At 44.2% G+C, this 15,191-nt stretch overlaps 1 protein-coding gene and 1 long non-coding RNA gene across 3 annotated transcripts in view; one reads left to right on the top strand and one right to left on the bottom strand.

The window, feature by feature from the left end:
- The window catches only part of INTS9 (integrator complex subunit 9), a 107,591-nt gene that overhangs the window by 88,273 nt on the left and 4,127 nt on the right, over positions 1–15,191 (top strand). For both annotated transcript variants that reach the window (XM_002918872.4, XM_019799296.2), the window contains 5 exons: positions 845–1,025; positions 4,490–4,550; positions 8,114–8,285; positions 11,187–11,311; positions 13,323–13,490. In XM_002918872.4, the coding sequence (XP_002918918.1) occupies positions 845–1,025; positions 4,490–4,550; positions 8,114–8,285; positions 11,187–11,311; positions 13,323–13,490 (707 nt within the window). The remainder of the gene's footprint in view (positions 1–844; positions 1,026–4,489; positions 4,551–8,113; positions 8,286–11,186; positions 11,312–13,322; positions 13,491–15,191) is intronic.
- LOC109489567 lies at positions 11,195–13,326 on the bottom strand. Its single transcript, XR_002142597.2, has 3 exons — positions 13,196–13,326; positions 12,977–13,070; positions 11,195–11,507 (listed from the first exon to the last, which is right to left on the bottom strand). It is a non-coding gene; the product is annotated as an uncharacterized LOC109489567 (long non-coding RNA).

Below are 15,191 nucleotides of genomic sequence, written 5' to 3'. Positions count from 1 at the left end.
AGGTATTAGTGGCTTACACGACATCCTGTAGCTTGTGACAAAGGCGGGGGGAGAGCCAGGCCCCTGGAGCCCTGGCCACTGTCTCTCTCCACAGTACCACATTCTAGTAATGGCAAGTCAACCAGTGCTTGGGATCCAGCATCTGGGAGAGCCTATGTGTCAGACTTGGGAACAGAGGAAGATCCAAGACATCAGAGGCTTCAAGATCTGTACCCAAAAGCTGTGTGTTTCAGTTTGTTTTGGAAACCAAACAAAAAACAAACTTAGGAGGGCTTTGATATTTTTTTTTCTTTTTTAGCCTGTTATAACTTCTAATACGATTATACCCATAAGTTGCAATTCCTCATTTGATAACTTGTTTTAAGTATTTAAAGTGTGGAGGAATTTTTTTACAGATAGCACATTAATGAAAGAAAATGCCACTAAAGTGAGTCAAATGGAAAAACTTGGCCAATTTCCTTATAGTTCATTCAGCAGTGGTCAGAGACTGAACAGAAACAAATCCAGCAAAGTTTTGAGCAGGAGCTAAAAAGAGAAGGAGCTTGGAGGGTCTGTCCTGAAGCTCAGCTGCCATTGGTAACCTTTAAAACCCATACCCTTTACTGCACACCCTGTTCCCAGGGACTGAGACATCCAGTAAAAACCCAGCTGATGGTTAGCCTCTGGATTCTTCCACCCCCGTGCTAGTCTTCAAAAGAAGCAAATCATTATCCTTGGGAAATGAATTGTATGAACAGAAGTAGGAAAATGAAAGAAATCCAAATATTATTTTTAAAGTTTCGTTCTACATTTATAAGACTGTTTTTTAATGCCACTGTTTTCTCTCTGGCTTCAACTTTTCTAGCACTGACAGTCCGGAATGGAGGAAATGTGTTGGTGCCCTGTTACCCTTCTGGCGTGATCTATGACCTCCTGGAATGTCTGTATCAGTACATTGACTCAGCCGGCCTCTCCAACATCCCTTTCTACTTCATCTCCCCTGTGGCCAACAGTTCACTTGAGTTTTCCCAGATTTTTGCTGAGTGGTATGTCTGTCTTCTTCTCCATGATTCAGTACATTCAAGCAATAAGAATGAAAATGTAAAAAAGTTTTTTTAATTAGAAAAGAACAGAAATAGGTTTTTTTTCCTCACATTACTATGAAACTTTTATTTTGTTGTCTTTCCATGTCTGTGATGTGAAAATTTTATTAATGAAAACCAAATCTGTTACGTTGCTAGGGTTTAGAAGAATAATTAAGGAGAGAAGAATGAAAGGCAAAGATTTAACTTAGCCAGCACTTTGAAAATCAGTGACAAAAATATTTTGCATTTATCTTCTCACATGCTACCCTCTGCCTGTTACAAAGTGAAGTGACATTCTAGAAGCTCAAAGCCCAAGCTCATGTTGTCTGGAGTTTGTACCACCAAATCTGATAAGAAAAGCTAGATTTATATTTGTTTTAATAGCATGATTTTTGACAAAATTAAGTTTTATTACAGTAGGAAATTGTTTGATCCAGTCCTAAGGTGGATAAATGATTGTACAGGATGAAATCAGTGAACCCTTTTAGAAATATCTAGATGCACGTCTGAATCTCACTCACCTGTCCATAAAAAGGGAGGGATGGAGGAAATATATTAACTTTTACAGTCAGCCTCACAGTGCCTTAGACGGGGGTATGACACACACACACCGGTATGTTTAATCCATTTTAGTTGTGTGGGAGCCTAATGGACACAGTATTCTACTAAGTTTCTCATTAAAAAGGAATTTGTACGTCATTCTGTCATAATTTGTTCCATATACTGCCTCCCTCCTCTGCCTTTTTAAAGGGCATTTTTTCCTCCCCTTTTAGTTGTCGTCAAGATCCTTTTTTCTTTATCTCAATTCAGACATGCTTCTCCATCCCCTGTGTCTTGTCCGTAAGGCTGTTACTTTTATTGGTACCTATTGAATTTTATCCTTTGCATTGGGTCTTTTCTCCCTCAATGTAGGAAGTTAACCTTGAATAATTAGCGGTTCCCCCTTAAGTATCATTTGCACAATTAGCATGTACTGAAGTTTCTCATCCAGATCCTTAGTAAAACACTCCAGGGCCAGGCCTTCGAGGCCCAGGGGCTGGTGTGCTCCCCAAAGCCACCTCTCCCCCACTGCATGCTGTTCTTGTCAGAACATGTGATGGGAGAGAAGTCAGGACCATGAGAATTAGTATAGGTCGTTTTTGTGTTTCTGGGTCTTTGTATTTGTTCATTTCTTATATACGTATAAACACATTTACTATAGAAAACAATACAAGTTACAGAAAACAGGAAAAAACTGAACCCATAAGCCCATTCTCCAGAAGTAATATCACTGTTGGCAGTTTGATGGATTTTTTTTTCGAGAACATAGTTTTTACATGACTGCATTATTACATCATTTGTACCTCATTTGTATATTATATAATTTACTTAACTGTTGTCTTATTGTTGGACAGATAGGCTTTGCTCAGATTTTTCCTTTTAGTAATAAATCTTCAATTAATATCATTTTTATGTATATATGACTGCATCTTCTGCTTTAGGTCAATTACTAAATGTGGAATTACTGAAACAAAGACTATAAATATGTTTTAATGTTCGTTATACAGAGCTAAATTGCTTTCCAAAAAGATTTTTGGCTTCTGTAAATTGTCCCTTTTTTACATGGGGACACTGAGGTGTTATACTTCTCTTACCAATTTATCTGAACTCTACTCTTTGTTATATGTCTGCAGACATTTTTTCCCATCTTGGCACTTTGGATTTTGTCTTTGATTTTGTTTTTTAAATAATAAAGTTGTTACTTTGGACTAATTTTGGGGTTACAGAAAGGTTGCAAGGATAGTGCAGAAAACTCCAATATACTTTCTACTATACTTTCTCTGACGGTAACATCTTACACGGCCATATACACATGCCAAAACTAAGAAATGAACAGTAGCATATTATTATTAGCTGAATTCCAGTCTTTATTCAGATTGTACTAGTTTTTCAACTAATGTCTGTTTTTTGTCCCAGGATCTAGTCCAGGATACCACAAGGCTTTTAGGTTTTTGTTTTTGGTTTGTTTTGGGGGTTTTTTTGACAGAAATACTTTCGTTTTCTATATTGATGCTAACTAATGCAGCATAATATCTTTTTTTTTTAAGATTTTATTTATTTATTCGACAGAGATAGAGATAGCCAGCGAGAGAGGGAACACAAGCAGGGAGAGTAGGAGAGGAAGAAGCAGGCTCATAGCAGAAGAGCCTGATGTGGGGCTCGATCCCATAACACCGGGATCACGCCCTGAGCCGAAGGCAGATGCTTAACCGCTATGCCACCCAGGCGCCCCGCAGCATAATATCTTTGCAACAATCTAAGAAGCCTTAAATGAAGATCTTATATTTGTCTCTTTTCCTGAGTTTAAAGAGTTTTATCTTCCTTTTTAAAACTATATATATAACATAAAGTAACCCTCCAAAAGTATCTTCCTTCCATATTTACCTCTTCCTCTAAAGAAGATATAAAGTGATGTTTTCTTTAATCAAGATTAAAGAAATTGAAATATAGGAAAAATTAAATAATAAGTTGTATTAATGAAGTTAATATAAAAGCCAAACCCTGAAGTCCTGAACTACTCCCCCAAAAGTAGTATGTGTTAGAACTGTTGAAATACTTTAATATTATTTTAATAGAATTATCACAAATGGGCGCTAACAAACATACATCACTACATATATTTTTTTCTGACTTTTAAATAAAAATGCCAAACCCACAGAACACCCATGACTCTTGAGTTATCAGTTGTTAACTTTTGCCACAATTGCTTTATTCAGACACTTCTGTATTTTAAATGTCAGATCTGGCCAAGAAAGAGCATAGACTACCTAAAACATTCACAGTGTCTCCAGATTGAGATTCATTGCTCTCCAGTTTGAGTTACCAGTGCTGCTTAGTAGGTGTGCAAAACAGCAAGTTCTGTGTCTGAAAAAAAACCTGTCACTTTTTCCTCAAAAGCGAGCACAGCTAATTCAATAGGATACTTTGAATTGGATCCTGGAACAGGAAAAGGACATTAGTGGAAAAACGGTAAAATCTAAACAAAACTGGAATTTAGTTGGTTGTAATGCACTAATATTAATTTCTTCGTTCAATAAACAGGTCGTGGTTATGTAAAATGTTGACATGAAGGGGACGCTGGGTAGAGGGCGCAAGGGAAGTCTGGACTGTCTTTGCAACTTTTCTGTGTAAATCTAAAAAACTATTCCAAAATAACAAGCTTGTTTTTTAAGGCAAAAACGTATTGAGGAATTTTAACAGTTAAAAAATGCACACAAGACGTTTATGTTCTGAATACTCTGTAGACGCTGGCTTTTCATGAATGAGATTTGCTAGCCTGAAGATTTTAAATAACCTTTAGTATTTTTGCTCTGCTACCGCTAGGTGGCAGCAAACGACCCGGTGTGCCCTACCTAACCGACTCCTCTGCTTTTCCTCTTCAAAAGGCTTTGTCACAACAAACAGACTAAGGTGTATCTCCCAGAACCACCTTTTCCTCATGCAGAGGTAAGAAAATGGCATTATTGGGTCAGAGCAAGATGGAGATAGGAGCCCATTAGATATCAAAAATCTTGGGGCGCCTGGGTGGCTCAGTGAGTTAAGTGTCCGACTCTTAATTTCGGCTCAGGTCATGATCTCAGGGTCATGAGACCCCTCTTCAGGTTCCTTCCTGGGCGTGGAGCCTGCTTAAGATTCTCTCTCTCCCTCCCCCCCTCCTCTCTTTACATCTATCTCTCTCTTTCAAAATAAAAATTTAAAAATCCTGTCATAAACTCATATAGCCGTTTGTTTCCCATGTAAGACAACAGGGAAGTACTCTAACTCAAGATTCACTCCTTTCTCTTCTCATTAACACATTATAGTACCAGTATGGGTCTGCAGTTCATAACCTACCTCTGTTCTGTCGCCCAGGTGAGGAATTTCATCTAACATCTACTAACTTTTTTGCATAACGACAGATTTATTTGTCAGTCTTCTTTCCAGTTAATTATGTTGATCATAGACGTGAAGCCTTAATGATGAAAATAATAACATTTAAGTTTTTAGAAAGTAAAGGGTCAGAAGGAATAAACTTCCACTTGTAAAATAAAGAAGTCATAGGATGTAACGTACAGCATGGTGACTATAGTAAGCAGTACTGTGTCGCATGTTTAAAAGCTACTAAGAGAGCAGATTTTAAAAGTTCTCGCCACAAGAAAAAAGTTTGTAACTGTGGTGACGGAAGTTAACTAGGCTAACTGTGGTGATTTTTTCATAATAGATAAAATACTGTACAGCTGAAACTACTACAACATTATATGTCAGTTATATCTCAGTTTTTTAAAAATAGAAAAATTATACCTTTCTCACAGAACAGATGGGTGTTTTTACATAGCTTTGTACCCAGTTTTGTTTTCATTATGTTTTTCGCCAAACAGTGTAGCATGGACATTTTTCTTTGTGCCTCATGTCATTATTATTGCTGCCTGGTATTCCGAGCATACCGTATGGACATTTTGTAATACACTTAACCATTCTCTTACTATCTGACATAAGAGTTACTCCCAATTTTTTGTTATATTTTAAAAAGGTTGTTTAAATTGGTATAACCATTTTAGGGAACTGGCAGTATCTGCCAAAGCTGAACATAATGTACTCTCTGCCTCAGCAGTTTTGTCCCTGAAGTATCTACCAAACAAATACACATGTGTGCCACCAAAAGACACACAGAAATCTTCAGAGCACTCTTAGTAGTAATTCCGAAATAGACCTAGATGCCCTCAACAGCCTTGTGGATTTCTTGGTATATTCACACAGTGGAATATCTTACACCAGTAAGAATGAACAAACTCCAGTTACACACAGTCATGTAAACAAATTTCACAAACACGATGTGACTGAAATAAGCCAGATATAAGACAGTAGACACAGTGTGATTTTCTTTATATACAAGTTCAAAAACACACAAAACTCCTCCATGGTACCAGAAGCCAGCACAGTGGTTACCCTGGAGGTGGGCATGGGGCAATAGTAACTGGAAAGGGACAAAGGGGAATTTCTGAGAAAATCGCAACAAACATCCTGCTAACTATTTTAGACTTGACAACTCGTGTTATTCTCACTTCTACTCCAGAGGACTTTAACAAACCAGAATTTCACATGGAAAGTTCTGAGAAAGTCACTTTCCAGTCCGCACACTCTGTTATAGTAGCCAAGGTATTTACAAGCTCTGCCATTACCACAGTGAAATTTGGGCTAGAAATGCAGTAATGTCAGAAAATTAAGTGTGGCAAAAAATATTTTATGGTGGACTTTACCACTGAAAGTCTGTTTTTTTCCCCTCCTATCAACAACTAGCCTTTCTTTGTTTCTTAAGAGTGTTGCTATATGTTCTTTCTTACCCACATATGTCACAGATGACCTTTGTCCCATTTACAGTTATGAAAATGAAAAGACCGTAGTGGTGTGAACAGGGTTCCTGAAACGCAGTTGCCAACATTAGGGCTTGATGGAGTTGACTCTGGGTACTGGGACCAATGCCCATGAGAAAATACGTTTCTACCCTCATTACTGATAAAAAAAAAAAAAAAAATTACAAAATTCCTACCCTACAGTTTCATTGCCTATATGGTTTGGACCTTAAAGAAGCGCAGAGGTAATTCTGGGTGGTCAAATGTAGTAAGTCAGCTGGAAAGGTAGATCCAATTGGCAAAAAAAAGAGAGAGAGAGGGAGAGATGAATTTATCTTTGTTTCTGTGCATTGATCAGAAGAAAGAACTTCAGGAACTGTAGGTAATGACTAAAAAGTGATTTAAGTTATGTGCAAAGACCCATTGCTATTCTTAGAATCCCATTCATCTCCTTGACAGCAATGGATACAGTAGGCTTAGTCTTTATACTCGCTCACCCTTATTTAACTGGGACAAGGAATGATTTTGGCTAGATTGGTTATAAAAAGAACGTTAGTTTACTTCTATATAACTTGGAAGGAAGGTGGGAGTTCAGCGTTTGCTCCATCTTCACTCTGCATATCCTGTCCAACTTTGGACACCTGACTAGGATCTCCGGGATAGTGCTACAGTGTTACTAGTAAAAGCAGTCTCTCCGAATTAAAGGTAAATCTTTGAAATGAAGAGAGATTGGCTTCCGTTTGGGAGTTGTCCCATTGTGGCCACATCTCACTATTGGGGTGACTTCAGTTGGAGTTGGGGTTGTTGACTGGGCTCCCCTCTTACACATCATGGCTTGCTTCAGGATTAAGTTGTGTCCCAGACCATTTCTTTATCCATCATGCAATATATCAGGGCAGTACTCCCTTTGACCTAGCTGGTATTTAGGGTCTCTGAAGTCTGGGTGTTTGTCATCTGACCTTTTGATGCTAGAGTTGGGGTGGGGACAGGGCAGCAGGAAGAGCTTCTGAGCCGTGTCACAGGATGCCAACTGCGGCTGTAACTGTCTCTGGTGTTGCCTTGGGTTGGGCCTGACTTTGGGAGAGTGGTGCCAGGTGAGATCTTTTTGGTTCAAAACATACACTTTTGAGACAAGTTTGAGGCTGCGCATTGGCCCACTCCTTACCACAGCTCTCTGCATCATGGGCACGTCACATCTCCTAAATTTCTGAAACCCAATTTGGCCTTTGTCTTCATTAAGTTGCTGCAGTAACTTACAGCTGTAACTTCTCAAGAGGTGGTCCTATGTGGGTAAATAATTTTTCTTGTGTGAGGTGTTTCCTGTCGACAGAACATAGTGATTCACATGTTTTGGGAACGTTACTTGTACTTCCAATAATAGCTCATACTGGGGACTTCTGGGGCCAGGGCTCGGGTGTCAGGAAGCTCTAAAGGAAGACTTAGACTGCATCAGGCCTTAACAGCCTGAACAAAAGTAATCACTGAGTAGGTTAATTTGTACCAGAAGGTCCCATCTGTTCCAAAAGTCACCTTGTAGGTAGAAAAATCTCAGTTTTCAGCAAATATTAATCTGATTCGTCTGTATTTTTAATTTCCTTCTGCTCCCTCTCCCCTCCCGTGTGGCGCTTCCCTCTGCCTCCACAGGCTAACGTCTCTTCTGTGCTTCTCTACATCTCGTAGCTCATTCAGACCAACAAGCTGAAGCACTACCCCAGCCTCCACGGAGACTTCAGCAGTGATTTCCGCCAGCCATGTGTGGTGTTCACTGGGCACCCCTCCCTCCGGTTTGGGGACGTGGTCCACTTCATGGAGCTCTGGGGGAAATCTAGTCTCAACACTGTCATATTTACAGGTAAACAAACAAACAAAACCTTGCCCTTTCCACTGGGACCATCATCACTCAACACACGGACCAAATGGAGACCAAGGGACGAATTTTACAGTAAGACAGAAATATGAACACTCATCTGTCATAAATACCAAAGGGTGAAGAAACCACAAGGGAAAGAGTAAGAATAGAGCAAGATGGACTATTAGGAAACTTGTACTGGATAAAGCTTTCATGGTGGTTTTCAGAGATTTTTCCCTGAGGCAGATTTTTACTGAAATGTTTTTGAGAGGATTTTGTATGCTGTTTCAAGAATGGCAGTAATTCTAGTAACCACTCTTGTTTTACCCTTTACAAATTATTTCCTGAATTGGGTCTTTCTCCTTTGGTTATAGTTTCCTCTAGCTTACAGTTTTCCTTCTGGAGACAAACCCCTCACGGTAGAACAGATCCTTTCATGAGGTCAAGCAGGGGTTTTATTTAATGACTATATTATTTTATCAGTTTTAGGTCTCCAGTCAGCCTTGGGATTTGGAAATCTTATGGGCAGTGAAATGAAAAACCTTGATCCGAATCTGGTCCAATGGACTGTAACCTAAGCCAAGTTACCCCATGTCTCTGAGCCTCACTTTCTTCCTTGTCAGACGGGGTTATTGCTGGCTCCTTCATTGAGCGGCTCTGTGCATTTAGTGAAATGTTGTAAGAAGACACTTTATACAGTGCCTGGCACATAAAAGCTATTGAGAGAGTTATCAGTTGATTTCTTTCTCATTGCTTTTTAAGACCTGAATGATGGAAGAGAGTCTGCTCCACCCCCAGTGCTTCAGGATCGGGGACACTGGGGCCCTTCCATGTGCTCAGCCTGTTGGTGAGGAGTGCCAGAGGCCACCACCACATCACTAGTCAAAGTTGGCTTAATGACTCATTGCAACTGGGAAGGACGCATACCATGGGGAAGCGGGAGGCATCTCAGAGCTTGTTGAAAAGAACTTACGGATTTGGGCTTGTGTTCGTTGATTTTGAGGTGGGTTGACAGCTGTGGGACATTGCTCAGGATTGGCTGCTGTCAGGAAACAGGAGTGGTTATGTGATTGCATATCTTAATAATTCTTATCTAGGAAGCAAGAAGAATGGAGCCAGGATAGGGTAATGTTTATTCATTTTGTGGTTTGAACAGTGTTGTGGTTTTGTGTTCAGGCATGATTACAGAAGGGTTCTTGTTTTTGTCTTGATCCATTGTGGTCACCAAGCGGCCATGTCTGGTGTTAGTGTTCTGCGAAATTGTTTGTGTCCAACAGAACACCATGGCCTAGCCATGAGTGACAGGCCGGCTCTGGCTGACCGCAAGACCTAGTAGAAAGTGTCAGGAGAGCTCAGAAAAGCAGCTGTCAGGGGTTGCTTCTCTCTTTCCCAGGCCCCCTTTGGCCAAGAGGAAGTTAGGCCACAAGACATTGACTCACGGTACCCAGAACCTCACCATTACCAAGTTTTGCTAAGCAGCAGGCGATCTGGAGAACATTGTCTGTGGTAGAACTTGGGGGTGGGGGGGTCTCTCCTGTTCTTTTTGAGGAGTTGTTGACTCTGAAAGGACAGTGGGTACAGTGTTTACATAGGCACAGTCAGAGGATTGGCTCTGGTATGAATTTTCCTTCAGCCAGCTAGGAAAAAATCAAGGGCTGTGTGATGGTCCATAACAACCCTGGGTAATGAATTTAAATCTCATCCAGTTTTGACGGGCTTTCAGAAGGACAGTTAGGTCACTTGTGAGGTCTGGTAGTGTCAGAGAGGAGTCTTGGACCACTGCTGGATCATATTACAGCCATGGCACAGTGGAAGCTCACATCGTCCATGTCGAAAGGGAGTCTGTCATCTCTCCCAAATGCTTGCCTCATTTGGGGGTATTCTCAGGGAAACAGGAGCCGCTGGAGGGGGAGTAATTTAAAGATCTGGAAGTTCCATCAGTTTTCCCAAATGCACTGGTTAAGTTAGTGAGACAGGTGAGTGTAAGCCTGATGTCCTCGTGGGGGCACAGGCTGTTGGGAATCTAAGCATAATTTTTCACACCAGAAATGTGCCAGTTCTTCTGGCTCAGGGTGGGCAGCCTCCTCGAGCGGGTAAACTGTCCCTGCCAGCAGGCTGCGGTGAGTGGTTCTGGAGGGAACAGACAGGCCATTATGGCAGGCGGGGTTCCCAGTCCCACCTGGCTTTGCTTATAGGAGCACAGCAGCCTCAGCAGAGCATCTGGTGACGTGGGGCTGTGGTCTTTTTCTCTTCCTCTTGGGCCATCCTGTCGAGTAGGTGGTGTGTGGTTTGTCTCATACCTGCATGTTGACTCTGAGCACTCAATTTGAGTGTCCTGCACCAGATTTCCCCACTGTGAGGTCAGTCTTATTATATGTAAGCATTATCTTGGGGGGCTAGGGTGGGGGGGACACTTTGAGACCACATATCCTGGTCTTCCCCAAATTTTTATCTATTTTTTTTTAGCATCTATTGATGATCCTGATCAGAAAAAATTACTACTGCGATGGTTGCCAAATGGTGATTTTTCTTCTTTACTTTCATTGTTTCTTTTACATTTACTTGGCATTCTGTCGTAAAGAAGAGCTTTCCCTTCTCCCCCATTTACTTATTTACCCGTTGTTTATCTCCTCTGTCTCTGTATGTTGAAAGCCATGAGCTCACACCCATACCTCCAATTCCACATCCACCCTGCACTATTCATTCTGGCCTCTCCTTGTCCTTATGTGTAAATACTTCCTCCCCAGTGATAAGGAGTGGGCCTCCCACCAGCCTCTGGCACTTACACCACCTCACCCTCCCGACCGTGCGGCCATCTGCTTGGCCTTGACCACACCGGCCGCCTCCTCACTTGGCAGCAACTCTGTTGCATGCATTTCAAATTTTGTTTTTTGTGCTCATTAGAACCCGATTTCTCCTACCTGGAAGCACTGGCTCCCTACCAGCCCTTGGCCATGAAGTGCATTTACTGCCCCATTGATACACGGCTGAATTTCATCCAAGTGTCCAAGCTGCTTAAGGAAGTACAGGTAAGGAAGGGAAGTGCCAGTGTCTCTGCGCATCCTGTCCCCGCTGGGGGGTTCGCGCCTCTGCAGGCTGAGGGCCGGCTGCCTGGCTGCTTTTCCTCTCCGGCTCACATCTCAAGCGTCTGCTGCGTGCTGGCACACGCACTGCTTTGTTACCCTTCACAGTAATGAGCTTTACACCCGGAGAGCAGTTTCCGTTCTAAAGAAATCAAAAGTGGAAGGAAAAGAAAGCATAAACAGTCTATTATTTTTGATAAGAACCATCTGTGTCCAGTTAAAAGCAAATTGCCCCCTCTCCTACCAGAAAAGTCGTTCTAGAAACCTACTCATCAAGCCAAAAGACAGTTTAGCTGAAACCTGGACTGGGCCCTGTTGCACATGTAGAGGGGTACCGCACACAGGGTTACTTTGCTTTTCATGAGAGGTTTGGTTTGGTTTGGTTTGGTTTTTGCTGCTTTTGTTTTTTCCTTTTGCACTTTCTGCCATAGAGAACGGGCAAAAGTAGTTGGATAAAGGGGTCAGTAAAAGGAAGGCCGTCTGCAGAGCAGAAGAACAGAGAGGAAGAGCAGGGAATAGAGAGCACCGCACTGGGCGAGCAACCGCTCGGCAGCACATCTGCTCGCGCACTTGGGGAGGCTGCTTGGCATTGGCCAGGGAGCGAGGCCAGAGGAAGAGTTCTCATTCCCCGTTGCTTCGGGAGCTCAGCTGAGCACCAGGGCGCCCTGGCACGTCTCCTTTTGCTTCATCTAGTAATTCAGCACGGGATGGTTAGCTCCCTTCACTTTGCTCAGCCCAGGTCAGAGGTTTGCTCTCCTCCACCCAGAATCTTTGAGCTCAGGATGGGAGGCACCAACACAGAACTCTGAGGAAGGATAGCAAGGAATGGAAAGCCGAAGGGCCTCAGGGCTGCAGAGATCATGCCTAATGGTGATCGCTCGCTGGCTGGCCCTCCAGGAAAGAATATGGGCTTTCTCTAGACATGATTATAGAGCAGTGGGTAAGTTTGGGCCGGTTTGGTGATTCGATACCCCACCGTGTGCGCATCAGCATGTGGGCGGAGACAGTTCAGAGCCTGTTGTTTTCCTCACTAGGTAACACCCCCCCGCCGTCCCTACAGCAGTGCTGTGCTCTGGAGCCCCTGGCAGGACAGGGACAGTGGGGATGGGAGCCCACTTGGTATCCCCCATAGGAGGGGGAAAGCCACTTGGAGGTCAGGCTGGGACCTGAGAGGAGTTAAAACATACCACACAGGTCAGGAGGAGGACAAGTAAGAGCCCAACAGAACAGGTGCTATTTTGAATGCGTCTGGTTGGACTGCTGGAAGGCCTCCTTCCAGGAACTTGAGGCGAGCTCCAGACTCTTAAGTAAAAGCAGTAGCAATACAATGACTCAGTGGGCCACCGGGATCCATTTTCAGTTGCATGGTATTTGTCCCAAGTAAGTGTTGGTTTACTGTTTTTGTCTCTGAAAATAACAGAGACATTTTGTTTAAAAAAAAAAAAAAATACTCTGATTCAGTCTGTCCTACACAATTAAGTATCTGACCTGAGAGGTGCCCACAGTCAAAAACCAGCAGACCTGCCGATACCAGAAAAAAGCCCAGCCCCAGAACACCAGACTAGCAGGCAAGTCAGCAGTTCTTGCCTACTGGCCACCAGCTGTCCTCACCAGTCAGTGATGGTAGATGTGACAAGAAGACTGTGCCCTCCACGGGCTTAGGGACCAGTTGAGAGTAGACTCATGGAAGTCACCATCAATGTGCCTTAAAAATAGTGAAAAAATAAAAAATTCAAATAGAGGCAGTGCATCCCTCCGCTACTCTACATGGCTGGCAGTTGAGGGCTTTGCCCTGAAATTTTTATTCTCCTTTCCCCGCACTGCGCTCACCTGTCCTGCTGCCCGCCACTGGGTTTGAGAGGAGGAGAGGTCAGATGGCCCGAAAGTGGTGAGGCTGAGCGTGGGCGCCGTGCACGGACCTCCTCCCTCACCCTGCCCCTGTCCCTTCGGTTCTCAGCCGCTCCACGTGGTCTGCCCCGAGCAGTACACACAGCCGCCCCCCGCGCAGTCCCATCGGATGGACCTGATGATCGACTGCCAGCCGCCTGCCATGTCATACCGGCGGGCCGAGGTCCTCGCCTTGCCTTTCAAGCGTCGCTACGAAAAGATTGAAATCATGCCAGAGGTAAGCCGTTCTCTCTCTCATGGTCAACCCGTGCTTTCCACTTGAGTCTCAGAAAGACAACTGTCCCAACGAACGCAGACCATTAAGCGAGGAACTGGAAGGGGAGGGGGGACCTTCAGAGCCTTCTCATTCTTCGGGTAGTGAAGTAACAGCTGTGAACATCATAAGTGCATCATAACTGTTCCCTCAGTGGTGAACCCTTAGGATTTCTGCTTTTTCTGTATTATAAATCATGCTTTCAGAAATATTCTTGTGCATAAATCTCTGTCCGCGTACGGAATGTAGAGAGAACTACAGGCGTCGTTGAGTTTCGCCCGAGAGGCCTGTGTGAGGTGCAGCGGTTAAAATCTGCCGCCGGTCTTAGGTGCTGCTACTACTCAGGGGAGCCTGGTTCTCCCCCAGATGGGAGTGTGTCCTGTGCAGCTGCCTCGTAACCCTCCTCCTGTGTCCCTGTGAGTGCAAGGCAGGAGGCCTGATGCGTCAGCCCTCGGGGACGTGTTCTGGTGGGAAACTCTCTGCCCTCGGGTGGCGAGGGACACATGCCCCGCTTGCAGAGGTGTCTGAGCGGAGTTGTGGTGGTCATGGGCTCCGGGGGGACTTCCCTCGTGGCACAGCGGGGTCTTAGATTTCGCTCACAGGGCTGCCCAGGTTCGCACGATGCCGTCCCCAAGCCTCCAGAGGCCCGTTCTGCGAGGCAGCTGACCCGTGGGGGGAGGAAGTGCGGCGCAGGAAGGAAAAGGCCGCGTACAGATGGCACTGTTGGGAGCCCGGAGCAGACATAGGTCTCCCTGGGGGGAGCATTTCACACCCGTGCCATGTGTTTCCATGTTTCATGAAACAGTGCTCACATTCCTTTTAAATATCCTAAGTGGCTTCCTCTGCCCGCGGGATACTGACCTTTGTAGTTACATAAATGGCATCTTGCGTATTTATTCACTTTTGTTTTTACACAAAGGAGACTTGGGTAGCTCGGGGTCTGCATGGGCAAGAGCGATAGTCCGCTAACCCCAGTAGCGAGGGCTTCTCGCAGGGTCCCACGTCACTGCCAGTGGCGGGGTCGGGGAGCTGCAAAGCTGCCTACAAGAAGGGGTATGCGTCAGACTCGGGTGGTAGGGAGAGAGATGGTAAAGGTTGGGTGTTCCACCTTTGGGAGAAGTCAGATTTCCAGGAATTAGCTCACTCCATCCAAAAGCTGCTGCCCCTGCCCTTCCTGACACTAGTCACCTAGTGGTTAAGAGGACAGAGGCAGAGGCCAGCATGGAAAGTCGGCACCTGATAGGTATTCTGAGTAAGAAGCCCTTAGAGGTTTTTGAGAGATCCTGTGGAAGGATCAGGAGCAGACTGGAAGGCACCGGAAGGTGGACATGAGGTTGTGGTGGTTCGGGTGATGAGCCCGTGGCAGGGTGTTGGCAGTGCATCATTTGGGGGTTGACTAACAAAAGGGCAAAGCAGAAGGGTCAGCACCGTGGGGTCCCAGCATGCAGTGGCTCAGGCTTGCATGAGGTGGCTGCTCAGAGTTGTGGGCCGCCTCCAGGAAGAGCACCCGAAACAGGTTGAAGAACGTCGGGCTCAGGCTCATTCTCCTCCTCTTCTCAGCCCAGTGTACCCTCCACCACCACCTCCTTCTCTCCACTTCTCTTACCTCCTTTCTTTCTTACAATCGACGTATATATTTGTGTGTATTTTTGATTAAAGGTATTT

Source organism: Ailuropoda melanoleuca, chromosome 5 (genome assembly GCF_002007445.2).
Source record: "Ailuropoda melanoleuca isolate Jingjing chromosome 5, ASM200744v2, whole genome shotgun sequence".
Classification (NCBI taxonomy): domain Eukaryota; kingdom Metazoa; phylum Chordata; class Mammalia; order Carnivora; family Ursidae; genus Ailuropoda; species Ailuropoda melanoleuca.
This window is presented reverse-complemented; position numbering and strand designations above follow the sequence as displayed.